This window comes from Tenrec ecaudatus, chromosome 4 (assembly GCF_050624435.1).
Source record: "Tenrec ecaudatus isolate mTenEca1 chromosome 4, mTenEca1.hap1, whole genome shotgun sequence".
Classification (NCBI taxonomy): Eukaryota; Metazoa; Chordata; class Mammalia; order Afrosoricida; family Tenrecidae; genus Tenrec; species Tenrec ecaudatus.
In genome coordinates this window covers 201,844,574-201,870,817 of record NC_134533.1, presented here as the reverse complement: position 1 = coordinate 201,870,817, position 26,244 = coordinate 201,844,574, and the positions used below count along the sequence as shown (strand labels likewise).

Here is a 26,244-nt window from a genome sequence, read left to right as displayed (position 1 = left end):
GTCAGACCTTCCCTTGCTTAATTAAAATTGTGAATTGCATGTTACTTGCCGCACCTCGCTTCCCGCCTATTTTCCTCCCTAGCAGTTAGCACCCACCACTCTGCCTTTTCCACGTCTCTTGCCTTCGTTTAAGATCTGTAATGCCTCCAGCATCTGGAAGGACGTCTGGCACAGAGCAGAGCGCAGCCGACCTCTAAGCAGCGAGCGAATGATTGGCAGTCCAGAGGAGGAAACTGTTAAGTCCTGGAAGGCTTCCTGGAGGAGGAGGTCCACAGGAGAAGCGCGCAGACTGCGGAACGGCCAGCCACGCCCTTCGCCACGCCCACGGGGCGGGGCCGCGGCCGGAAGCAGCCCCCTGCGGAAGCCCGGCGGGCTTCGGAAGCCCTCCTCCCGACGGCCTCTGGGCGTAGTCCCCGCCCACTTGGAAGTGGGTGAAAGGTCGGCAGCGGAGCGGGGAGTCCTGGAGACTGGCTGACAGGTTGGCGGACCATGGCTGACCAGCCGAAGCCCATCAGTCCGATCAAGAATCTTCTAGCCGGCGGCTTCGGCGGCATGTGCCTGGTGTTCGTGGGGCATCCCCTGGATACGGTCAAGGTGCGGGGCGGCCGCTGGAGACCGGATAAGGGGGAAGTGGCGCTTTGCGCCGCCGCGGGACCGAAAGGGGCTTGCGGGGTGGTAGTCTATGCGAGTTTCCTTGAAGAGCTGAGAGGTCCGCTCATTCTCCCCTTTCGGGGTGAGTGTGTATGTACGTCGTGCCCTAAAGAGCCCGCTCAGCAGAGGGAGCAGCGTCTGATTTAAAGAATTCTGGGCAGCCATTCTGACCCTGTGCCGCTTTTTGGGGAAGGAAAGGTCAAAGATCTCTTTAGCTGCCTTCCCAAGGCAGGTTCTACAAGGTACTTGTTTTGCCCTGAGAGGGGTGTTAAAGACAGGGGCGATTATTATAGAGCTGCCTTTGACGTTCTCTCCCAGGGCCAGCGTGACCTGTCACTGTCCCCTTCCTACCTTTCCAGGCCCAGGGAGGCATCTGCCACCTTCAGCCTGTCACCCCATGGCAGCCTGAGTGGCGTCCTGGGCAGAGGCCAACGGCCGGTCCCTTGTTCAGAGATGCTGTCTGACAGAACTGTTTCTCTACCATGGAAAGCAGGTGTGTGACTTTGCCGTGGTCTGGCCGACCCTCACTCTCAGGGCCATTGTCAAACGGAGGAAACTCATAAAGATGTGGTTCCTGGTCTTTCCGCAAGTGCACAATTCTACTCTTCCCTGTCCAGCACCTTGAGCAAGGCTTTGCTGGAGAGTGGAATCCAAGTTTGCCATTCAAGGACTTGCTAAAGGTGTTTTTCACTTTAATGAAAGATAGTTTTCCAGCCTTATTTTTGCACACAGCCTTGAAGGAAATGGATAGAACCTGGCCAGAGTGGGCCTACTGGAAAGAGATCTAAATCTTAACATGGCTGGAGGAGGGCTCTCAGGACCTGTTAGGATGTTGGATCAGCTTTCCTTCACTGCAAACCTCTCTGCCATACTTATCTCGTCAGACTGGGTGAGCAGGCCCTTTGTGGCCTTCATCCAGAGGAGGTGCTGCCCAACTAGACTATTACTTGAGTGATTGTCTAGCACAACCGGGCGGGCCGTTGAGGGCACTGTGCAACATGAAACTGGATATTTACATAGTGCTTTCAGAAGCCATCGTGGTCATCAGTAGCATTGTCCTGTAAGGGCCCTTTTCATACCCCTCATCCATATAGGCAGAGGTCTTGTTTCAGATTTATAAGGATTATATACAATCAGGTTTTCATAATATATATATATATATATATATATATATATATATATATATATATATATTTGTTGAGAATGCACACAGCAAAACACACCAATTTACCTGTTTGTGCCCGTTGTGCCCGGACCCTCAGTGACATTGACGAAATTCTGAGTTGTGCTACCATTTTACCCTCCTTTTTCTGAGTTGTTTGTTTCGGGTCTTGAAGTCTGGGAAGGGACTTTGCTCATTCCAGGTGTTCTAATCTCTGGGACCGCTCTTTAAAGAAAAGCAAACTCCTTATTGCTTTAATTAGTGGATAAACATGTTATGATTTATTAATGCAATACAAGGTTATATTTCAGTAAAAAATGAAAGAAGCACTGGTTTTGCAATGCGGGCAAGTTTAAAACCTTTTTTTTTTTTTCATAATTAACAATCTACAATCAGGCCACGAGGGTTGCGGGGTAGGGGGTAGGGTAAAAAAGAGAAGTTGATCCCAAGAGCTCAATGGAAAGTAAATATCTAGAAAAGAACAATGGAATATATGTACAAATATGTAGGATGCAATTGATGTATGGTTTGTAACAAGAGTTGTAGGAGCCCCCAATAAAATGATTAAAAAACAAAACTTTTTCTGCTGTGTGAAAGAAGCCAGGCAAAAACGACCACAATTGTATGATTCTGTATATATGAGAAATATTCAAAATTGGCAAGTCCGTAGAGATAAGTGGATTAGTGGTTGCCAGAGGCTGAGAGGAGCAAGGAATGGAGAGTGATTACTGAATGGGTAGGAGTGATGGGAATATTCTACGAGCGAATGCACAACTCTGTCCAGTGTACGACAAACAATATGCATTTTAAAAAGGGGCGAGGTGTATGGTGTGTGAAAGAAATAAAGAAAAAGGTGGTTGGGGCTGCACTTCCATGAAGGATCGCCTTCCGAGTGTCCCCCACATGCTATTGTTGGGAGGGCGCGTGTTCTCTCAACGAGGACCTCTCCGAGCTGCTTGACCGTCCTCACAGCATGGTGGCTGACTTCCTCCAGGACAAATAATTTGACAGCCAGGGAGAAGTTGGCTTTTTCGTCATCTAGCCTCAGAAGCAAGCTAACATGAGTTCCACCACATTCAACTCATCAGAAGCGAATCACTGGCTCTGATCCACATACAAAAGCAGGAGAATTGGGATCCCTTTCGCCTGTCAGAGAACTAGCAGGGAAACTGACCCTGGGTGAAGGCGGATGAGCATTTGGCCTAGGAGAACGACTCAAAGAGAGTAGGAAACATTATGAGGCTAGGCGCCCCTTGACCTCTGCAGTGGACTTGGTGTTTGAGTACTTAGAGCAAGAAGAGCGAGGTGGTGATGCCAGGGTTCCGTGGTATATACATGATCTGGTGTCAGTTTGAGGCTTAAGAGGGTAGGGGTGGAATCCGGCCTGACAATCAGGATATAGCCATTGAGGCCTCTGTGTGGGCATGCCTTTCTCCTGAGGATTCTGGGAACTTGGCTATTTCCTCATAGGAGGCGGGAGACACTCTCTCTCTGCTCACTCCCGGAGAGACTACTGACAAGATACATGAAGCTATGTTGATGGCAGGGAGAGCCCTGAACCTGGAGGAACCTCGTGGAGACCCACACCAGCGCTGAGATGCTTCTACTATCGTTGGATCCACAAGACTGTCCACCCACTGGCCTGTGATCCTCCTGCACTTGGCATCATTGCTTGTGTTTCATGAGTCTGAAGAGGACTTTATAGATTGGTATTGGACGTATGGGCTAATATCGGACTTCTGGACTTGATCTGAACTGTGCGGGGGTGTTTGCTCAATATTCAATTGTTCTCGTATATAAACCTCTTACCCATACACATATGAATGTGTCAATGAATTTGTTTCTCTGGTCTACCCAGCCTGACACAGGTTCAGATCCAAGAAAAGAGAGAGTTAGGACGTGACTCTGATACAAACAGGGCATTCATTCATCAGCCGGGTCAGATTCTGGAGGCAACTGGGCAATCTTAAATAGGAAAAGCTTCTCTAAACCATCGGAAACACAGGCTTAAACGTGCTGGGGAGGGAAGGTCTCGATCGTGGTAGAGTGAGAGTCATCACTGAATAGAATCTGAAGCCCTGGTTTGGACCAGAGAAGGAGACTGCTAAGCCTTGGAAAATACCCAGGGTGAAAGCAGACAAGAGGAGGAGTACTAAGAAGGGAGACAGTTTGAGGCCTTAAATACACCAGATCATGCATGATAAGGGCTAGGAAAAGCAGGGCGAGGTCATCTTTTCTCCAACATGCTTTTGTTGGGCACCCTACCTAAGCCCATCACCACAAATGGACGGGCTTTGTCATCGGCCGGGTCTGGCCTCAGCCCACCTTCTCCAGTTATTGGGGTCACTTACACTCACTATGTCTGATCTCTTGTCTGTAACCTGGGGGCACCTATCCCAGTGGATCATTGTGGAATTTGTCAGATGAGAGCTAATGAATAAAAGTGAGTGGATGCGGAAGTCAGGAACTGCCACTGTCGAAAAACATCTTTAAAGACTTGTGAGTGAATGGGTGGGGAGTGCCTAGTGGAGACCCAAAGCCCTTTTGTAGGCCATTGGACATCCCCTTACAGATGGGTCGCGGAGAGGAGAGGAGCCAGTCAGGGTGTGATGTAGCAATGATGAAATATACAACTTTCCGCTAGTTCCTAAATGCTTCCTCCCCCTCCCCACTATCATGATCCCAATTCTACCTTGCAAGTCTGGCTAGACCAGAGGATGTGCACTGGTACAGATCAGAACTAGAAACACAGGGAATCCAGGATGGATGATCCCTTCAGGACCAGTGGTGTGAGTGGTGATACCAAGAGGCTAGAGGGAGGGTGGGTTGGAAAGGGAGAACCGATTACAAGGATCTACATGAGACCTCCTCCCTGGAGGACAGACAACAGAAAAGTGGGTGAAGGGAGATGTTGGACAGGGCAATATATGAAAAAATAATAGTTTATAAATTATCAATGGTTCATGAGGAGGGGGGAGCAGGGAGGGAGGGGTAAAAATGAGCTGATGCCAAGGGCTTAAGTTGAGAGCAAATGTTTTGAAAATGATGAGGGCAATGAATGTATAGGTGTGCTGGTTTACACAATTGATGTATGTATGGATTGTGATAAGAGTTGTATGAGCTCCTAATACAATGATCAAAAAAAAAAAAGAAGAAAAAAAAAGACTTGTGAGTGTGAGTGTAAGGTTTGAATAAACTGGAGGAAAATGAGGTCCAAATCCAGCCAGCTAAGTGGATGCTGAAGACACGGACATCCCAGGTGCAATTTATCCTTCCACACTTTGGCAGACACTTGGGCCATCGCTGCTGACAGTTTTAAATCTAGGAGGTGACGGTATTCTCTTTTGTGGTTTTAGGTCCGACTGCAGACCCAGCCCCCAAGTTTACCTGGACAGCCTCCCATGTACTCTGGGACCTTTGACTGTTTCCGGAAGACTCTTATGAGAGAGGTATGGTGCCTTGGTACTGGGCATTCCTGACTCAGAACACATCCACGGGGTTGGTTTATTGCTCACCCAGGGAGGAGAGAAGGGTGACTTTTTGCAGTTCTGCTGGAGGTTCAACCCAGGCCCCCAATTCTTTTTTTAATATTTTATTAGGGGCTCTTACAACTCTTATCACAATCCATACGTACATCAATTGTGTAAAGCACATTTGTACCTTCATTGCCCTCATCATTCTTAAAACATTTGCTCTCCACCTAAGCCCGTGGCATCAGCTCCTCATTTTTCCCTTCCTTCCCTGCTCCCCCCTCCATCATGAACCCTTGATAATTTATAAATTATTTTGTCATATTTTGCCCTGTTTGATGTCTCCCTTCACCCCCTTGTCTGTTGTCCGTCCCCCAGGGAGGAGGCTATATGTAGCAGGCCCCCTATTCCATCCACTCTAGGGTGGGAGCTTTGACAGCTTCAGCTACCGGCTTTTTGTGGTGGTGGTTTACTTTTCTTCCTGTTTTAACCATGTTCTCCGATGTCATTGTTGAGAATGTACACAGCAGAGCACACATCAATTCAATACGTTCTACAAGTGAAATTCAGTGACATTGATCACATCTCAGCCTCCTTTTCCGAATCATTTCTCCTCAATGCACTGCCTTCCTACATCTCCTCTCTCACCTTTGAGTTGTCATTCTTAATCCCTTAGGATTTTTGTTTGTTTGTTTTTAAGAACACAATGCCGAAAGTACACAGCCTTGGTTTAAAGAAGACTTCAGGGATATTTTTGGTTCAAGTTTGAGGTTTAAAGTCTTTCTCAGGACAGGGATTCATCTAGCCCATGAATTCCCTACACACATCAAGAAAGGTTAAAAACAAGACAAAACAAAAAAAACCACTTGAAGTTAAACAGAAGCACTGAAACCACAAAAGAGAATACCGTCACCTCGTAGATTTAAAACTGTCAGCAGCAATAAAAAGTAGGACAATCATGGAATGTCCGATGAAATCATGACCCTAAATGCCCAAATCAAGAAACCAAATCCCATGAAGCTAGTAAAATGGTTCTCTCTCTCGAAGGCAGAATGGAGACCACAGGGAGCTCGTGAGAAATAACTGGAGTTGTGAAATAAAAGGCAAAAACCAAATGGAATCGGTCGGTTTGCTAGGGCCAGGAGCTTGTGAAATCTGAAGGAAAAGTCAGCCAGTCTTGGAACCACTGAGCAAGGCCAGTGGTTAGAGGTCTCTAACCAGAGACATGGAATCAGTTAAGGGCTGTAATTTTATAGGTACTTTCCACAGCGAAAACATGGAATATTTTTAACAAGTTAATTCACTTATTATTCACTTCATTGATACATGCGTCAAGAGACCATGTTTGGAATCTCCCCCTTCCTTTACTCCCTAAAATATAACTCTCAACTGAATAAATCTTATTAAATATCTAGGAAAGGAGAGGCAGGCACCCATCAGAAGGGTGCTGGTAGGTTATGGATTCATCTTTGGAGAGAGATTTGTTCCCAGGTTCCTGCAGGACCGATAGTGTCAAGCTCAAGTCGACCCAAGCTGCCGTCGGTGAGGCAATTTTGTCCTTCCTTCTGTAAGGTGCTCCTTATATCTGTGGTGCCCAGGACAGAGCCCAGTCAGTGCCCGATGGAGTCTCTAGGCTTTGGTCCCCTCACCCCTTAACAGAGAAGGGGCCATTTTCAAGACCTCTTGACTAGCAAGCATTATCAAGCATTTCACTGAAGGCTGCACCATGTGCTGGGTCCTGAGGGCCTGGGGAAAATACAGACTCAAGTAGGTATCTGTAGTCCATGTGTGTGCAGGTCGCTGGGTTTTACTCCCCAGCCTGAGTTCTCCGCTCTCTGGAGCGGTCAGGCAGGCGGGCCTCAGTCGTGCTATGTCGTAGAACTGAGTGGATGCAAAGCTGTGTAAGTTACAGCCATGGACTTGGACCCTCAGGGCTTAGGTGGCCTTCTCAGCCCTGGTGGGGAGCTGTAGGAGGCTCTTTGGACAGATTCCGTCAATGCTTCTACTGCTCTTTCTTAGAATCTGCCCCGCCCCATGGATCCTTGTTTGTTCGCCTTGTTTATTGCCTCTGGACTGTGTCCCTGCTGTGGCTGCAGGAGTTTGCAGTGGTAGGCCTTTGCAGGATCCGGGCAGGTGCAGACAGCTTCAGTTGCAGCCCTTTGGTTTCAGGAAGCAGATGGCTGAGAACGCCCACGGGCAGTCGCAGCCTGGGTCTGAGTAGCCCTCCCAGTGTACAGCCCCACCCTGGTCCTCTTACCCACTGCAAGGAGCAACTTGAACATTTTTAACGTATGTTTTCCAATGCTCCCTTATTTTATATTAAAGTGACCCACGTTTTGGGACTGCTGCTAAAGACTTAGTAAAGTAACAGTTCTTTTCTCCCCACCCCAGAGGCACATACCTCTGGTCTCTTAGTTTTGTTGTAACTGCCTATCCAGTTCTCTGCCACACACAATTACTGGCATAACTTAGATACATTTTAAAAAATGTCTTTTCTTAGATACATTCTTAATGTGTTATGGCTACCCACTTAGGGTCCATAATTTTGGCTCTACACTTCCTATAGCCTTTCAGCTCTGGCCATAACTTTAACTTTAGATCACATTTTATAGTTCAATCTATCTCACTGACTTCATGGGTATCGTTTTGTACATCCTACACACCTCCCTCCCGCCCCCACACCCTTTACCAAATAATGGAATAGGATGTGCATTTCATTTCCTGTGCTGCGTTTTGTTTTTCCTGGGGAAGATGCCAATGTCACTTGGTTTTACTTGCTATTCTTGGCCATCCTGTACCCTGACGGCTCTGCGTGATCCATCTCCATTGGTTTTTCTCTGCCCGCATAACTGGAGTCTATTGTTCCACTGCGTGTTGCTTTGTCCTCTCTCTTGGTCCTGGCATTGCCCCTCCTGAAGTCCCCCATCATCCTGCTCTTCTCTGGACCTGTTGATTCCCAGGCCATTTAGGGTTCCCATGTCATCTTGGCAAGCCCCTTGACCTCTGTTGGGGTGAATGCCTGGGCTCCTCTTGACTCAGATTGCCTATGGCCTTGCTTTATTCAGTTGGATTACCATCCATCTATCTGTCTAATTATTTATTTGCTACCACATAGTTGCTTTCTTCACCAGACTGTACCAGTTAAAATTGATGGGCAGCCCTAATATTCTTTTCTTTTTCTAATAATAAAAATAATATTGTTCTTTTTATTTTATTAATATTTTAATAATAAAATCACATGTCTTGATAATATGGATAACGTGATAATGTGGAATAGGCAGAAACGTGCCTGAACATCTGTGGCTTCACCCCCAGGAGATCAGATCACAGAGAAGTTTTGTAGCTTCCCTGGTTCCAAGGCCTGTGTGATAGCTACCATTAATGCACTTTCTGTACTTGATCTCCTGTTGGGGGCTTTCTGGTCCATCTCATAGTTTTTTTCCCCTTATATAATACGTGCCTGGTGTCTTTTCTTTCAACTTCAGTGACTGTTTCCTTAGAATATATTTCTAGATGGAGACGTTCAGGGTGAGAGGGTACAGTGTAGCCTGCCTTGTAGCTAGCTGCCTGTGACGTCTTTCCACTCCTTCCAGTAGTGTACCCACCCATTGTCACTGAGCCCCTAGCCCCCCTATAGGACAGAGCAGAGGTGGTAAGTAAATCTTTATGGGAACAGAAAGCCTCATTTTTCTTCCCTGAAATAGCTGGGGGATCAAACTACTGACCTTGCGGTTAACCCACTGCGTAACCCACCACACAAGATTCCCATAAAAAGAAAATGATTCCTGAGAAATTTGGGGGCTTTCTTTCATTTGAAAACTCTCCTGCTTGGAGGAGAGGAGAAGGAAGACGCTGCAGGTTGAAGGCTGCTACTCTGTCGCAGTGGCGCCAGGTGTGCTGGTGTCTGTAAACGGCTCCTGTTTCAGTGATTCTTTGCAGGGCATCAGTGGACTGTATCGGGGCATGGCCGCCCCCTTGGTTGGCGTCACTCCCATGTTTGCGGTGTGCTTCTTTGGGTATGGTTTGGGAAAGAAACTGCAGCAGAGATCGCCGGAGGATGTGCTCAGGTGAGTATTCCAGCCCCGGAGCACTCGGTGCTGCTCTGCCTGAGGGTGTGATAAGGGCCACAGGAAAGAAGCTTGGCAGACACGCAAGAGCTGTTCTCTCTGCTCTTGTGTCCCTGTGCAGGGAGCTCCCTATGAGGGAGGTACCCGACTTTCCTTTGCCCGTGACCTAAACCAAACCAAACTCACTGCCATCGTGTCAATTCTGACCCATCTCGACCCTACAGGGCAGGGTAGAGCTGCCCCTGTGAGTTCCCCCCTCAGAGCTGACCGGTAGTTTCGACCTACAGACCTTGTCGTTAGCAGCCCTGTGAGTAAGCACTACGCCACCAGAGTCTCCTCTGGGATTTAAAAAGGGGTCAAACAAACCACCCTCAGACTATTTCCATCCCCCTGCCCATTGTCACAGTTTCTTCTGGGAATATTGGTCCTACTCCCCCTACAGGGCTGTTGGAACTTTGGAAGGCTGAACTGTGCGGCAAGGTGCTGTGAGCAGTACCTGGTGCTGCTGCCACGCCACACCTGCGGGAACACCATCGTTTTCCATCACGTGGTTGACACAAGGGAAGCTTCTAACATTGTGTTTTGCTTCATTTTTAGGACCTGATTATAGTATGATGATAACTTATTCCAGTCATTAGTTTCTCTGTTAAGGTTAAGTAGGTGCTTTCTTTCAGTGACTGTTGAGGAGTTGGATTTGTGGGTTAGCATTGCAGCGCAGAATTGACAGTCTTTCATGAGAACTGGTGGACATTTCAGGATGCAGGGGAATTCTGAGCAGAAACATCACATGCCAAGGTGCCCCCAGTCTGAGCCGAGTCATGTGACAGCCCCTGGGAGGGGCTGCAGGTAACACAGGAGCTGGCCAGGTTTGGGATCCAGGAACTAGGGGTGCAAAGCCCAGACTGCCGTGTGGTTGCCTTCTGTGGCCACTCCTGGACACAGCAGGCTGAGTGAGAGAAAATCTAACCAATTCCAATTCACAGCGACCCTCTGCAGAGTTTCTGAGGCTGTAAATCTATACCGGTGGAGATAGCCTCATTTCACTCCCATGGAGTAGCCTGTGGATTTGAACTCCGACCTTGTGGTTAGTGGTCTAACGCGGATGACAAGGCCACTAACTAGGGCTCCTTAAGGAGAGTCTTAAGATGTAGCTAGCGACTTGTGAAACATGAAACGCTTCCTGGAGTCCTTCGGCCCCTCTGAATGTGCCTAGCTTCAGTAAACACACAGGTAACCTGAGTATGTGTGAAGGGTACCTCTGAAACTGCATTTGCAGCAGGTAGTCCAAATGACCCCTGGACGCATAGCCTCTCTGAGTGCTGACTCCTAGCTGTAGCAGAGCCATGCCTGAGGGCCCCCAGCAGGGCCATTGTGGGACTGTGTTGGCCTATGGGTGATGTGTTTATGCTGCCACGCCAATTCCCCAAGAAGCAGGATTGATGTCCAGGGGCCTCATCCTCATAATCCTGCCAGCCCTGGCACATTGGGGGTGATGTGGGGATAGCATTACCAGGTCTGGACATGGTGAAATAGAAGCCCAGGAGGGTCCAGCGCTCACAGGTTCCTCCCTGTGCCAGTGGCAGACTGAATCAGGCAGTTCCAGAATATGTACACACAGAGACCCCTTCTCAGAGACAGTCCCTGGATTTGGAGCCATGCTTAGACTGGGATCTGGCCCTCTGGGCCTTGGAGAAAGAACAGGGCACATTAGTCTCATGGGGGGATGGCTCCCCTGGGAGACAGCGATGTGAGGTGAGACTGTGCAGCCGCCGGTGGATGAAGGCAAGTCTCCTGGCTCTGAAACAGTCAGTTTATATTAAGGGAATAATGCACCAGGGGTAGAGCTGCGACCCCTGGCGGGGGTCAGGTCAATTCTCGGAAAAATCAGGGCTGCTGAGATGGGTGGTGCCTGCCTAGAGGAAAGGATTTGTAGCCACGTTCCTCAGTTTATCAAGACTGAGATTCCTTAATTAGGAGAAAAGCCAGTCTGTGGGGCTTGGAATCAGAAGGGGCCTGAGGCACAGGCCAGTATGAAAGGTTTTCGGAATCTTTACTAAGTTGTGGGAACTGGTGAGATGCTGGTCATTGTAGCCTTGTGCCCAGTGTCTCCCAACAATGCTGGTATTGCTCATCCCCAAAGAAAAGGAAGTCCCAGAGGTGGCACGCATGGCAGTGCCAGACAGCTGTTGGGAGCCTCAGACTCGTTGGGATACTCAGCATGGCTCCTTCTGCAGGTACCAGCGTGAAGCCCCCTGTCTCTAGTTACTAGGGTGGAATTGTGCCCTCAGAGGATCCAGCATGTCTACCTGGGTAACCTGTGACCAGTAGACCCAGTGGAGATCCCTATCTGGGCCTTTCTCAGCATCTCCTAGCACATTCCTTGTCCCTTCTGCCTCACAGTGACCTTGTAGGACAGTAGAACTGGCCCTTAGGGCCTCCTCAGCCAGAATCCCCGTTGGAAGGGGCAGATCTGCAGGTCTTCCCTCCCACGGAGCAGCTGGTGGGTTCAAACTGCTGACTGTAAGTCCGGTGCTTCCCCACGGCACCACACCAGGGCTCCTTCTGAGTGCACCTAGAACGTCGCTTTGGGGTGACATCTACCCTTTTCTTCTGGGGGAAGTTGTCACTGTCCTGCATCGTTAGTCACAGGCTTTTGTTTTGATGCAGCTACCCGCAGCTGTTTGCAGCTGGCATGCTATCCGGCGTGTTCACGACAGGAATCATGACCCCAGGAGAGCGGATCAAGTGCTTATTACAGGTACGGGTGGGATCTGGGTGGAAAGGTGGCTGGCTTGGGCAATTTAGTGTGGATCTTTACCTCCTGTCACTGTTGTGAAAAGACGTCAGCTCAAGGGTGCCAAGCAGTTTGAAGATGTTCAGGATCCTGGTGGCAGTGTAGAATCGGGACAGTGTAGCAGGCCAGTCAAAAAGCACTCTGATGACCTGCCAGGCCAGGTGTCACAGGCCTTGAGCCCTGAAAGGTAAGTCATGTCTCTTCAGGCAGAATGCTGCTGCTCCCGGGCAGAGGCCCATGGCACTGTTCTCAGGCTGTGAGTGACAGTTGAGTGCCTTCCTCCACTGGCCGCTGGGATCACAGAGGTAAGATATATATCTATATATTTAGATAGAAATATATAATTTTGTATTTTTCTACAAATGGCTGAAGTAATTTATTATATAATCATTGCTAGGAATTTTTGGTACTACCAAGAAGCACAAAGCAAAAAAAGCATAAATTAGCCATGATAACACCCCACGGTAAAACTTTGCACATGAATCCTTTTTGCATTCTTGGTAAATGTATATTTTATGAAACGTTATCTTTTAAAATAAAATTAAGTTCACATACTGAAGTAGTTTTGTAACCATCTTTTTCCACGGGGTATTTCTTTTTTTAAATTAAAAGATCATTTTACTGGGGGCTCCTACAACTCTTGTTACAGTCCATACCTTGATTGTGCCAGGCATGTTTGTACATATGTTACCTTCGTTCATTTTTAGACATTTACTTTCTATTGGCCCTTGGTATCAGCTCCTCATCAAACCCCCCCCCCATACTCGCTTGGTAGATAATAAATTTTTTTTTTTACATTTTATTAGGGGCTCATACAACTCTTATCACAATCCATACATATACATACATCAATTGTATAAAACACATCCGTACATTCTTTGCCCTAATCATTTTCAAAGCATTTGCTCTCCACTTAAGTCCTCTGCATCAGGTCCTCTTTTTTTTCCCCCTCCCTCCCCGCTCCTCCCTCCCTCATGAGCCCTTGATAATTTATAGATTGTTATTTTGTCATATCTTGCCCTATCCGGAGTCTCCCTTGCCCCCCTTCTCTGCCATCCATCTCCCAGGGAGGAGGTCACATGTGGATCCTTGTAATCAGTTCCCCCTTTCCAACCCACTCACCCTCCACTCTCCCAGCATCGCCCCTCATACCCCTGGTCCTGAAGTTATCATCCACCCTGGATTCCCTGTGCCTCCAGCTCCCATATGCACCAGTGTACAACCTCTGCCCTATCCAGTCCTGCAAGGTAGAAATCGAATCATGGTAGTTGGTGGGAGGAAGCATCCAGTATCTGGGGGAAAGCTGTGTTCTTCATCGGTACTATATCGCACCTTGACTGACCCATCTCTCCTACACCCCTCTGTAAGGGGATCTCCAGTGGTCGACACTTGGGCCTCGGGTCTCCACTCTGCACTTCCCCCTTCATTCACTATGGTGTGTGTGTGTGTGTGTGGTGTGTGTGTGGTGTGTGTGTGTGTGTATATTCTTTTTTTTTCTTGCATGATGCCTTATACCTGGTCCCTTTGGCACCTTGTGATCGCACAGGCTGGTGTGCTCCTTCTATGTGGGCTTTATTGCTTCTGAGCTAGATGACTGCTTGTTCACCTTCAAGCCTTTAAGACCCCAGACACTATCTCTTTCGATAGCCGGGCACCATCAGCTGTCTTCGCCACATTTGCTTATGCACCCGTTTGTCTTCGGCGATCGTATCATGGAGGCGTGCAGCCAATGATATGATTTTTTTGTTCTTTGATGCCTGATAACTGATCCCTTTGGGACCACGCGATCACAGAGGCTGGTGTGTTCTTCCATGTGGGCTTTGTTGCTTCTGAGCTAGATGGCTGCTTGTTTACCTTCAAACCCTTAAGACCCCAGTCACTATCTCTTTTGATAGCCGGGCACCATCAGCTTTCTTCACCACATTTGCTTGTTCACCCGCTTTGGCTTCAGCAGTTGTGTCGGGTGGGTGAGCATTGTAGAGTGCCAATTTAATAAAAGAAAGTGTTCATGCATTGAGGGAGTGCTTGAGTAGAGGCCCAAGGTCCTTCCGCCACCTTAATACTAAACCTATCAATATAGGCACATAGATCTATTTCCCCAACCTCATATATATATTTGCATGTACATGTCTTTGTCTAGACCTCCATAAATGCCCCTTGACTCCTAGCTCTTTCCTCCATCTCCCTTGACTTTCCTCCTGCCCCACTACCATGCTCCGTCCCCACCTGGGCTACAGCTACACCTCTTCTCTAGGCAACCTTACCCTTGATCATTCCCCACCAGGCCTGCCACTCCCCCTCACTACCATTTTGGGTTCCATGTTGTTCCCTTGTCCCTTATCCCCCTAACTCCCCCCACCCCAAATCCCCCCGGAACTGTTGGTCCCGTTATTTTTCCTCCAGATAGTTCATCCAGCCTGTCCTATTCAGACAAACCTGTGGAGACACTAACATGCACGAAAACAAGAGAGAGGAAAACAAAGCAACAGTATACAATCAGACAACAAAACAACAAAAACAAACCACTGACAAAGAACAAAATAAAATACTTCATGAAAGAAAAGCTTGTAGTTAGTTCAGGGATCGTTTGTTGGCCCTTAGGAGTGTTTTCCAGTCCAGTCTGTTGATGGCACCATGCCCTGACCCCAAAGTCCACTTTCAGCATTCCCAGGGGGTATTTCATAATAATTTTTGATACCATTATTTTCCACCATCATTTTGAATGACCGCATCTTATTTTGTACTTGGTTATATCGCTTACATACTACTGCCTTCTCTGGAGCCATGAAAAGTTATGTACCATAGAGATCTAGTAAAATATGTTTTTTACAGGTATCTGACACTCTTCTTAGGCTAAATGTCTGGTGTTAGAATTGCTCTGTTTAAAAAGATGTGTTTTCATGCGCCGGAAGTCGTCCCCGGGAAGATAAAAAAAAGATGTGTTTTTTGAGGTTTTTAATGCACATTACCACACGGCTCTCCTATGAAGGCCTGTCACTTCCGTTATGACTGTCAGCACTATGTCAACAGGACCCACGAATGACCACTTCCCAGTAACCTTTATCAAGTCTAATTATAATCTAGTAGATTATAATTTAAGTTTTCATGTTTTTAATTATTGATTAGGTGTATTATTTTAATGCCTATTAACCATTAGCATTTTTCTTTTTAAAAAATTTTTTTTTAGCATTTTTCTTTTAAGAAGTGCTTATTTGTGTCCTTTGCTCTTTTTTCTTTGTTACTTAAAAAATTGATTTGTAAAATGTTTATACATATTTAGGCCATTATTTTATATTGCACATCTTTTTTCAAGGTTTACATTTGTCATTTTAGCTTTGTGTGTCTTAATTTTTTTCATTGAACTTAACTTGTTATGTTGAGATACTTGTACATTCATAAGCCATTGTGAAAAATAGTACAAAATGAGGGGAAAAAGAAATGAAATCACACCGAGCGATCCCATCTACCCTCTCACCCAGGGTCCCCCAGTAGCTTTCTTAACTACAGCTTTCCTAACTACAGGACAGTATCAAAAGCAGGATCATGACATTAATATGGTCAAAATACAGGACATTTCCATTATCGAAAGGCGCCATACACACTTGCCTCTTGCCCGCAGCTTCTCTTTAACCCCTGGTAACCTCCCGTCTGCTTTCCATGTCACTGAGGTAGTCATTTCAAGAGCATTACAGAGATGGAATTATAGAGCAGGTCAGTTTATGAGGTTAGCTTCTTGACTTTAGTGTGATCTCTGGAGGCTCCTTCAGATTGTTGTACTTATCAACAGTCCGTTCCTTCTTGTTGCTCCGAAGTATTCCATGGTGTCGATATGCCCCCACTTGTGTGAGCGTTAATTCGTTGAAGGACATCGGGTTGTTTCTAGTTTGGGCTATTAAGGTTAAAGATGCAGTCAAGATTGTGTACAGGCTTGTGTGCTTTTGCTGCTACCTCTCTTTCTTTGGGGTGTGCATACACTTTAAAAAATCTCTAGGAAAATGAGTGAAAAGATCATGAACACTGCTCACAACGTTTTGGAAGCCACCTCGTATCGATGCCAAAGCATTTGCTGTTTCAGCGGTTTTTATAGGCACCCTTCGTGATGTTCATTGTGCAGTGCAGTAATCCCCGTCACGCTCCCAGAGCTCAGTGCCACGTAAGCAGCGACGTCTCTCTCTCTCTCTCTCCAACAGAGCATTTCATCTCGATACGTTTTCCTAATGCAGATAGGTCTTTTAAGGGGGGTCATATGATATTTGTTCTTGAGTGGCTGACTGACTTCACTCATGATGTTTTCAAGGCTCCTGCATGTAGCACATGGGAGGACTTCATTTCCCTTTCTGGCTGAATAATAGTCCTTCATAGCAACCCCTTTTTATTTATCCATTCATCCATTCGTGAACTTGTAAGCCAGTTCCACCTTTGGGTATTATGCAAGAGCTGCAGTGGGCCTTGCGATGAAAGTAGCTGCTTACATTTCCACTTTCAGTTCTTTTGACTATGCACCTAGGGTCGAATTGCTGGATCATATCTCTGTGATGTTTTTAGTGTCTACGTCATCTTTGTTGATTCCATACTCTCATAAAACTCCAAATACAACAACACAACAAAAAAGCCAGGCTCACTACCCTCGAGTTGATTCTGATTGCTAGTGATTCCCTAGGACAGGGTAGAGCTGCCCTTGTGGATTTCTGAGGCTGAGACTTTTTTTTTTATAGACTGAATCTCTTTATGGGAATAGAAAGCCTTGTCTTTCTCCTCAGGAAGAACTGTAATCATTTTCTATTGTGGCAAAAATATACACCCCAAAAGATTCTCTAGTTCCACAACTTCCACATGTATATGTTCTTCATATTGTACAACCTTTATTGATAGCCTTTCCCAAATTATTTCACCACTACTCACATAAACTCAGGGTCCCCTCAGCAACAACTCTTTCTCCTTCGCCCGTGGCAATCATTGGTCAAATTTGGTTTCTTTCTTTTTTTTGTAATTTTCTTGATACGGTATTCACGTCATGTACTTCCATTATTAAATCGCTTTTTAAAAGGGTTGTGTGTACATTATCATAATCAGTTCTAGTGCCCCCCACATCATTATTTGCTCCCCAAATGAGACTTTTTAATTCTTTGCTGTTTTTTTTGTTTTGTTTTACACATTCCTAATTTTTTGTTGAAGAATTTCTTTTTATGATGGTTGCATTAAAATTTTTCTCAGATCTGATATTTCTGTCATCTCGGTTTGGCATCTGTTGATTGTCTTTTTTCTTTCAGCTGTTGTTTGTGTTAGGCCGGTTGACTAGAGAAACAAATCCAGAGATGGTCATAAATGTTTAAGAAAGAGGTTCATATCAAGAAGTCATCGTGCATCAATAAAATATCCCAACCCAGTCTAACTCAAGTCCCTAAGTCTGATACTAGTCCCTTAATCCCTCTCCAGACTCCCACAGCTGCATGCAATGAGGCGGAGTGCTGGATGATCACAGGCTGGTGGGTGCAGAGTTGTGTGGATCCACTGGCGGGCTCACACAAGTCAGCCGGAAGGCGAGGGCAGGGAGAGGGAGGGGCCAGCTCCAGACAGCCATTTATCTCAGTCCTGCCGCCAAAGGAGGTCATCAAGTGATGACCTGATTGACAGGCTAAACTCTACCCATATCTTCTCACAGGTGCCATGTTGGCACAAAAAAACCTATCACAGCTTGCTTACTGATTTTTGGTATGACCGTAATTTTGGTTGAAACCTGGACATTTTGTGTTACTTAGTTAACCTGTGTGGTGCTGCGATGGCCGGGGAAGGGAAGGATGATACCTCATGACTGCCAGGTGGGGGTAGAGGTGTAGGTTCTCCACTTGGTCTCCATTGACACCTCAAAGAGGAGGACTCCTTATGGCTGGGGGTGGAGAGGGATGTTCTGGTGCCCCACATGGTATTCACTGATAGCACAGCGAGTAGACCAGTGACCAGCTGGGAGGGATGAAAGTCCAACCTCTGTCTTTCAGACACCATGTGGATGTGGTGTTGCTTGTGGTACTGAGTCATCTTTTAACAGTTGCAAGAGAGTGAAAGGCTTTGCATTTCATCTTTGGACCATATTTTTTTTCATTTCTTGGTATGCTTTGTGATTGTTGTTTAAAACTGCCAGTTGAGTCTTACGATGCGATCACTCAGGAAATCTGATTCCTCTCCGTCTTCAGAGTTGGTTCTTGTGGTGGTAGGCTGCTTTTTCCACTTGTTTAGTGACTTTTGCCCACTGTGTTTGCACAGACTATGTTCTTTTTCACGTGTGATCACGGAAGTCTCTCTTCCTCTGACTTGTGTCAGCCAATATTTTGACAGTATTTCTTCCTGGAATGCCAGGAGCTAGAAACCAAAGCAACCAATCCCCAAAGAAACCAAAACAAAAGCCTGCTCCCAGCCTGTGCAGAGTGACTGTGCCAGAAGCTGCTTTCCCACTGCCTCCGTCTTTACCTCTTACCTGTGTGGAGCCGAGAGATCAGCCTGTGAGGATTGCTTGCTTAGGGTCTCATAGGATCCTTTCTGAGCATGTGCCTTGTCTTGGGCTGTCTAGATTCCCAGTATAAATAGGTGTTTTGAATTTAATTTTCGAAGGAATTCTCTCCCCTGCTTTTCCTGCCAGGCCTTAATTTGCCTGTTTTGTTCATTTCCAGTATAATCTTCCGCTCCACGCTGTGCCTTTTCCATTTGCCGTACAATGTTTTTTGAGCAATACTTGTCGCCTTTCATTCCTGAGTGGTCCCCAGTTAAAGGACACAGAAGCGAGCACTTGTGTCAGTCCCTTGGGTAACCTCCCGACAGGTTGGGAAACATACGGTGTGTGACTAAGGTCCGCTCTGCTCCCTGCAGACCCGGGACCAGGGTTTCATGTGGGAACACAGGCTGCTCTCTTCAAGTCTGCCACCAAGCCAGGGAGGGGCTGGGACAGGCAAGTGAAAGTGCCATAAAACTCTTGTACCATTTTGAAGCTGCCCAGTTTCAAAGGCAGCATTTGTTTGGAATTAAGTTATTGTTCAAAGTTCCAACCGAGTTGCTTGTGACAGTTTCTACTTGTTTTGGTGTTTCTCTGGTGGGATGAGTGTTTATAACTGTCTACTTTTTTTGCTTTCTATTGCCATTTTGAATAGGATCTTTATTTTTCTTTTCCTTTTTTCCTCTTTAGTTTTCTGATTATTCTTAGTTCAGGTATGCGTCCCTTAATGTCCACAAGATTTTCTGTAAAATAGGATGTACAGTATGGATGTTGTGTGACCACCATATTATATAAAGGCCTTCCCTACGCCGTCCGTGGTTGCAGCTCTGTGAAGCTTACTGTGTGAAAACCTTATAGGAGCCCACTTGACAAAAACTCAAAGCGGTATCTGCTGAAATACAGAAGATTGGCCTTGACACGTGTGTGGCAGGGCCGGCAACCAGATCAAAACTTTGCTCTTGCCTGGGTACAGTGGAGGAGGCACCGTATGGTGCTTGGGGGCATGGGAAAATGGCCCTGGGGAGTGGGGCAAGGCTGTTGGTGGTGGCCCTGCCTGCTGTGGCCCTGTTAGGACTGCTACTTCCTGATCCTATGCAGCTGCTGCCGCCATCACCACCCAGTGCCCACAGCTGACAAGCACCCTGGCCCCAGTTGGCTCTGTCAGTCCCTGCCACTGAAGAAGAGCCATGGCAGGCACTGCCTGTGCCTGAGGTCAGAGAAGCCAGCAAGAGGTGGTGGAGGGGAGGCCCTGCAGGGATTGGGCTAGGCTCACTCACACCCTTGGGGTCTTTAAAACCATTCGGGGCAAATAATAAGCCAAAGGAAAACTGCTCTTAAACTAAAATATTAAACTCTGAAGCAAGTATTTCCTGACAGACACTCGCTGTAGGTCTATATACTTCTGGAGGTGATGCTTCCATTTCCTTATGCCTTCCCTGAGAGATTCTGCCCTCTTTAGTGTGCACCACATCGAAACCGCAGTGTGGGCATCTTTGAAGGACTCAGAGGTGTTCCTTTTAACCGTGACTTGGGCACCATCAGGGCTGTGGGACTTACGGGGCAGGCTTCCCAACGAGATTCTCCACAGGACAGCGCTTGCTCCCTTTAGAGCATGAGCAAGCGGAGCGTTAGGATGGGAAAATCCCTGGGTGCAAGTTCCTGGCCTTTTCCTCACTAGCTCAGTTTCCCATTTTCTGAAAACTTCCTCCTAGTAAGCGTGAGGTCCTCTCTTCTGTCCTTGGGGCACGATCAGGATCACTCCTGTGGAATCTTGGCAAACAGTCACCATCGCCTGCAGGACTGACTTCCATGCTGAGTCGCCCAGGCCAAGCACAACCCCTTGGCAGCCACTGTTCTGTTGTATTTTTCCGAAGGCCCCCTCAAGACCAAGGCCAGCCTGTCCCTGAGAGCACCCAGCTTCCGTCGTCCATGGCAGAGATGTTGAAATGTTTTGTTTGGAAGGAACCACATGTGCACACTTGAACACTAGGAACAGTAGTTTTGACTCGACCTTGTGTGGCGGTGGCTGTTGCTGGGATGTTGCATGTGTGTGAGAGAGAGGTCTGAGAAAGCTGTTGGATATGTAGATTTAGTTTGCAATTCCCTCTCCTAGGAACTGTTAAAAGCTGTATTCTTGTCGGTGTTACTCTTTGGCTGATATCTTGGGTGCTCTGCTTTCTCTTGGCTCTGCCCTGGCTGCAGCTTTTGTATAGAGTGGTCCTTTTTTCAGGTCTTTTCAAGGATGACCCCTGTCTGACCTCAGGGCTGGGATAGCGGCCTCTTCTTGACCCTCTCCTGGCTTTGCACGGGACCCCTGCCAGGCACTTGGTTAAGAGTGCAGTTTCCGATTGATCCTTTCTTAACCAATCTGCCTGATCAGCGAGGGCTTGGAGTGGAGCCAGATATTTGGGAAGGAAATGAATATTTGTGAAGGAAGTTAATTGACACGATAGTCACCTCTTTCTTTCTAGACCTTCCAAATCAATTTATTGTTCAGTTCTTGATTTTTTTCCCCTAGTCAGCCTGCGATATTGTGGTATTTCCATTTAACTTTCCCAATGCCTCATGTTCCAAATATTCATTGATTTGACAGTGAAAATGTTCACTGTCCTATTATATATTGATCCCCTCTTGCCTGCTTTATAGACTCCTGTAACCCGCTGGGTCTACTGACTTGGACGTAGCTGTCTCTGACTCTATGTGTCTCCCCTCCCTCTCAGATCCAGGCTTCCTCAGGAGAAACCAAATACACTGGGGCCGTGGACTGTGCGAAGAAGCTGTACAGAGAGGCTGGGATCCGAGGCATCTACAAGGGGACGGTGCTCACTCTCATGCGAGGTAACTGTGATACTCATCCCGGGGGGGGGGGGGGGAGGTCACCTGAGGTGGGCCTGCCACAGAGGCTTTAGCACCACCCATGCTGCCAGCTGGCAGTGGGTGTCCAGGTAGTAGGCAGCCTTGGCCACTGATGAGCATGGGCAGGGTGAGCCATCCACCCTGTGGGAGCTGGCCCTCAAGGGTGAAAGCCCAGACTGCAAAAGTCGGAGAGCGTGGCCGGCAGAGAGAAATCAAGGCTGGAGGGAAGAGTAGAAATAATGACGGGTAAAATGGGGCTCCCCCTGGGTTTTGAGGCACGTCCTGCTGGGCTCAGAGGGGAGAACCTGATACAGCCCCACCTTTGTTCTGAGATGGCTGTGCAGCTGTGGCTATAACGGATGGGGATGGGGATGATGGTTGGGCTAACTCCGAGGGAATTTTGAGATGGTAGGATGTCATGCATCGTGTACTTTACATTGTGCTGTGTTGTGGGTAGGGCAGCAAGACCTATTTGGAGGCGACACTGAAGATGTAATGATGTCACATTTGTGCTCCCTCATACAGTTGCACATCTCAGAGTAGCATCTGATAACTGCAAAGGGACTATTGCCCCTGGGAAGAGGCTGCAGGAACCTCTCGGGAAACCTTGAGGGGTCTAGTTGTTCTTGGTTCTTCCTTGGTTCTTCGGAGTTTAGGAATTCTATATCCTTTCACTCACCTCTTTCTTGCTACTAACAGATGTGCCAGCCAGTGGGATGTATTTCATGACATACGAGTGGCTGAAAAACATCTTGACGCCAGAGGGAAAGAGGTGGGTAGAACAGAAGCATGGAGTGCCCCGTGCTTAGACCTGGATGGATCGTCCTCTCCTGTTGGTGGGTGGGTCTGAAGGCCATAGTGAGACATATTCCTGGCACGCAGGTTCACACTCCTCTCCCAGCTGCTGAGGTCCAGCTCACACCTCCCAGTCACATAACACCTCACCTAATGGGGCGGCTATGTGAAATGGGTACCTGAAACCACCTGCCGGAGTGGCAGCTGCTGTGTCTCAGGAGCCCTTGAACCAGTGTGCCCCTCTGTCCATAACAACCACCCCCATCAGCCTCAGGAGGTGTGGTCTGAGCCACGCCCCCACAGCCTTTGCCTGACTTGAGCTGTGATTGTCCTTCAGTGTCAGTGAGCTCAGTGTACCACGGATCCTGGTGGCTGGTGGCATCGCAGGGATTTTCAACTGGGCCGTGGCCATCCCTCCAGATGTGCTCAAGTCCCGCTTCCAGACTGGTGAGTGACAGGTAGTAGGGTGGAGGGGAGTCAGAGTGGGTCCCAGCACTGGTGCACTGGCTGCCATGGGATGCAGAGCCCCTAAGGCCCTGAGGGATCACAGCATGCACATAGAAGGCAGCATCACTCCGGTCTGAATTGTGTTCTTGAAACCCTGAACTAATTTTCATGTCAGCCTAATCACAACATGAGTGAGACAAGAAGTCAGACCTGCCTGAGAGGAAGGGTTGGTTCATTTGCCATCCAGCTCTCTCCTTGGTGCCCTCAGCACCAGGTCTCCAGGCATTTGTGCCTGCTTGATCCAGGGCGTACTGGGTCCTCTCCGGCCTATCCCAGGATGACCCACAAAGTGCTCTCTCTGCTGTGCTATGGCCCTGCAGGAAGACTTAACAGCAAGCCTTCCCCCCCTGCGGGCTGTCACAGCCAGCTCAGGAAACCTTCTGGATTCTTAACAGTTGGGTTCTGTCCCCACAGCCCCTCCTGGGAAATATCCGAATGGTTTCAGAGACGTGCTGAGGGAGCTAATCCGGAATGAAGGCATCACATCCTTATACACAGGCTTCACTGCAGTGATGATCCGAGCCTTCCCAGCCAATGCGGTAAGTGGTTAGCAGGGGCTGTGCTCTTCCTACAGGGCTGAGAGCACTGAGCAGGTGGGCTGGCTTTCACTCACGCCTGGCATTGGATTAAGGAGCCTGGGTGGTGATGCAGTGGTTAAAGGGCTATGCTGCTAACCAGTCAATGGGTGATTGAAATCCACCTGTGGGAGAAAACGTGGCGGTTGGCTTCTGTAAAGGTGTGCTGCTTTAGAAACCCAATGGGGCGGTTCCGCTCTCTTATAGGGTCCTGGGAGTCAGAATTGAAGTGCTGGCAGTAGCTTTGGTTTGGGGTTTGGGATTGGATTGGGAACTCAATCTTCTTAAGACCCTGCCCTGAACCAAAGCTTGCTTATTTGCCCTTTTTTGGAAATTGTCAGAGGGATTGCCTTTGGAGTTCTCTGTGGGTACACTCACTCACACTCACTGCTGTCATCTGTGTCCTATAGGGTCTCTCAGAGTAACCCTATTGGATGGGGTAGAACTGCCCTTACTGGTTTCTGAGACTGTAACTCTATGGAAGTAGAAAGCCTCAATTTTCTCCCAAGGGGAGGCTGCTGGTTTTGAACTGTTGCCCTTGTGGTTAGTAACCCAAGGCATAACCACTACACTACCACTCAGAAGGCAGGGGCTTTGATTTCCTGACTGATATCAGAAATGAACGGGGAGCTAGTAATGAGTACAAGAAAGAAGAAGAAATTGTTCTGAAATGTATTATGGTAATACTTGTCCCAATCTTCTTGATATACTTGAACTATTGAATTGTCTGATGTATGGATTATGTCCCAATAAAAATACTTAATAATAAAAAGCACGAACAGTGGTGGAACACATGTTTTTCTTCCCTGTTGGGATGCTAGAGTGGGGAGTGGGCTTAGGGAGGCGCTTCCATCCTGACACAGCTTTTTGTCTCTCTCATTCCCTCCTCAGGCCTGTTTCCTTGGCTTTGAAGTTGCCATGAAGTTCCTTAATTGGGCCACCTCCAACTTGTGAGGCCAAGGCTCCACCAGGCTTCGGGACACTGGAAGCCATTGCCAAGGAGAAGCGGTGGGCGGGCCTGGGCAGTCACAGAGGGCAAGGGGTGAGGGGATGCTGGTATCAGAGCTGTGTGTGGACCTGGTGAGACCGTTGCCTTAATAACCTGATGTGCCATTTTGGAACTTGAATTCACTCTTTGATTTAAGGGATCTTGAGAGGATTTGGAGACCAACGGCTGTGGCCAGAGTCCTATGTACCCCTTGACTGCTGACCTCACTGCATCTAATGGGCTCCTCATCATTAGCCTCCCACTGGTGGCACTGTGCATATTTTTGACCAGCTGACCATTAGCCAGGGTCCTCCACAGTTCCCAGGGGGACAGCTAATTCTGGGCTGCACATGGGAATATAGTCTTGACCGTTCACAACCTCTGTGGCCATGTGGACTGGGCACCTGTACCTGCGAGCAGCTAGACTGCTAGTGCCTGGGATTTGGTTTCTTGATGCCTGCGCGTAATCAGGAAGTCAAACTAGAGTACTCTGATTTTCCTGGAATAGGTAGAGCGCCTCCCCCATGGCATAATGAGAATAGGGTTGAGTCGACAGTCCCAGCTTGCTGGGATAATGGAGAAAACCCAGGAGAGAGGAAGGCTCTTGTGCACACACTATCCTCTCATGAGAGTGCCCTCTCTTAATGGGAAGCAATAAATATTGGTCCTCATTTTTTTTTTTGCAGTGTGTGATAATTTCTTTCTTTTGATTCTGGGACATTTCTGTAGGCAGCCTGTCTCTGCGGTAGACACTCTAGCTTCCTTCTTTGGGAGTCTGGGGCAGCAGCCTCCAATAGGAGGACGAAGAGGAAGTACTAGATGGCCCAGCCTTCCCTGACTGCCCCCACTCCCTGCTGCAGGAGGGAAGACCAGGTTGGGTGGGGCAGGAAGACCGAGTGTGACAGCCTCCTTGAGGCCCAGCCTGCCACTGAGCTAACAGATGGAAGGTCTATGCCCTGAAAGGGCAAACACAAGCCCAGGTTGTGCATGTGGACTTTGGGGTCACCATGTGATCTGCCATCATTGGCTTGGCTTTCCTAGTCAAGCCCATGAATAGTGATATCCAGTTCTGGTCCCTTTGGCATCCTTGTCTGGCTGAGGAGAAGGGTATGCCCCTGCTACTGCAGCTGGACTCCTCTGGCATTGCCCTTGGTCTAGCTGTCCTTTATTTCCCATCTCACTGCAGCCTCAGGGTCCGTGGACTTTGTCTTTAGAACCATCACTCTGTAAATAAGCAACAGGGGTGGGAGGTATTGTTAGCCTGGTGGGAAGCTGAAGATTTGGGGGGTTAAGGAAGGAGGCTTTGTTCCTGAGAAGTTGTTTCCACATGACCCAAAAGGAATCATGACCAAGTAGCAAATAACATTTCCCCAAGGGGAAGGGGTATGCCCTCAGCCTGGGAAGGTTAATCCAGTGCTAAGCCTGCCCCCCTCTAATGCTGGCGGGGGGTGGTGGTGACTTTGTGTCATCTCATTGGTTTGGAGATGGCCACGTGTGTGTGCTTCCTGAAGCTCTTGTTGGCACTACCCGTCCTCTGCCTGTGGTGAAATCTTGGCCTTTGCCCGGAATCCCTTGTGAGTGTATTTGCATTCCAGCCAAATGTCAGCCTTTTCTCATGGCTCAGGATCACTTTCATAGCTTGTGCCTCTAGATAATTTGCCCTTTGAAACATCTTCCATTTTAAAATGGCATGTTCCTGTTCCTTGATGTTCGTGGTGGTAGATTCCTTTCCTCCTTTGAGCATTTAATCGATGTTAAAGCCAAGGAGGGAAGCCCCTGGAGGCATATTTGTGAACTGAGTGGAGCAGATGGTGAGTGACTCCCTCTGGCTGCGCTTCCTCTTTACTATGTACTTTGAAATGCCCTGTTCCAGAAAGATCTCAGTCTCTCTTGGA

At 47.8% G+C, this 26,244-nt stretch overlaps 1 protein-coding gene across 1 annotated transcript; it reads left to right on the top strand.

Moving 5' to 3' along the window:
• Positions 1-383: 383 nt before the first annotated feature.
• SLC25A20 (solute carrier family 25 member 20) lies at positions 384-25,034 on the top strand. Its single transcript, XM_075547316.1, has 9 exons — positions 384-594; positions 5,170-5,262; positions 9,223-9,350; positions 12,018-12,108; positions 21,349-21,466; positions 22,184-22,256; positions 22,617-22,726; positions 23,201-23,325; positions 24,253-25,034. Exons 1-9 carry the CDS (start codon positions 490-492, stop codon positions 24,313-24,315), a joined length of 906 nt encoding a protein of 301 aa, XP_075403431.1. The 5' UTR covers positions 384-489; the 3' UTR covers positions 24,316-25,034.
• Positions 25,035-26,244: the final 1,210 nt, after the last annotated feature.